This window comes from Habropoda laboriosa, unplaced genomic scaffold (genome assembly GCF_001263275.1).
Source record: "Habropoda laboriosa isolate 0110345459 unplaced genomic scaffold, ASM126327v1 scaffold40, whole genome shotgun sequence".
Classification (NCBI taxonomy): Eukaryota; Metazoa; Arthropoda; class Insecta; order Hymenoptera; family Apidae; genus Habropoda; species Habropoda laboriosa.
In genome coordinates, this window is record NW_017100231.1 from 525,838 (window position 1) to 526,561 (window position 724).

The following is a 724-nucleotide window of genomic DNA, read 5'->3' on the forward strand; positions in this document are numbered from 1 at the left end:
TTTCATGAAAAATATTATTTTTATTATATTATTAAATTATTATTGAATGAAAAGATCAATTGAGTTTAGTACAAATTTTTATTTTAAAAACTTGAAATACTACATATAATTGAATGTAGTGCCTAAGTATTATTGATAGGATAATCATATTATGTTTTCTAGGGAGAGGGTGGAGTATTAAAGACACAGTTGTATGTATTTATGATATAATTAAAGATTATTGTGCTAAACTATGTTGCATATATTGTAAAATATTTACAAATTATTTTGCTCTATCATAGAAATAATTTAAGTTTCTAGTACGTTAGTTTCTAGAAACGTAACCTCCATAGAGGTGAGAATCATAAAAGTAACGATTACTTTAATCAGTTACGTTAAACTTTTTAACTTTATGATTATTAACATATCTGTATAGACCTTGATGTGAAAAAAAGTATTACTTTCCAGTAAATGTTTCTAAAACATTAATTTTTAATAATATATTAACAATGCATATTTTTATCTAGGTTCACATTTTAGTTGTAATGGCTACCGATAAAGTAACTTTAAATGATGCTCTATCCAATGTTGATGTACTTGATGAATTTACATTACCGGATGAACAACCTTGTATAGAAGCACAACCATGTTCTGTAGTATATCAAGCTAATTTTGATACTAATTTCGAAGATAGAAATGGTTTTGTTACTGGAATTGCTAAGTATATTGAGGAAGCTACAGTTCA

The 724-nt window shown here is 25.3% G+C and overlaps 1 protein-coding gene across 1 annotated transcript in view; it reads left to right on the plus strand.

Moving 5' to 3' along the window:
* Positions 1 to 266: 266 nt before the first annotated feature.
* LOC108571468 (cytoplasmic FMR1-interacting protein) overlaps positions 267 to 724 on the plus strand; it is a 6,529-nt gene continuing 6,071 nt past the window's right edge. Inside the window, exons 1-2 of the mRNA XM_017933523.1 lie at positions 267 to 334; positions 507 to 724. Of these exons, the coding sequence (XP_017789012.1) occupies positions 525 to 724 (200 nt within the window). The 5' untranslated portion in view covers positions 267 to 334; positions 507 to 524. The remainder of the gene's footprint in view (positions 335 to 506) is intronic.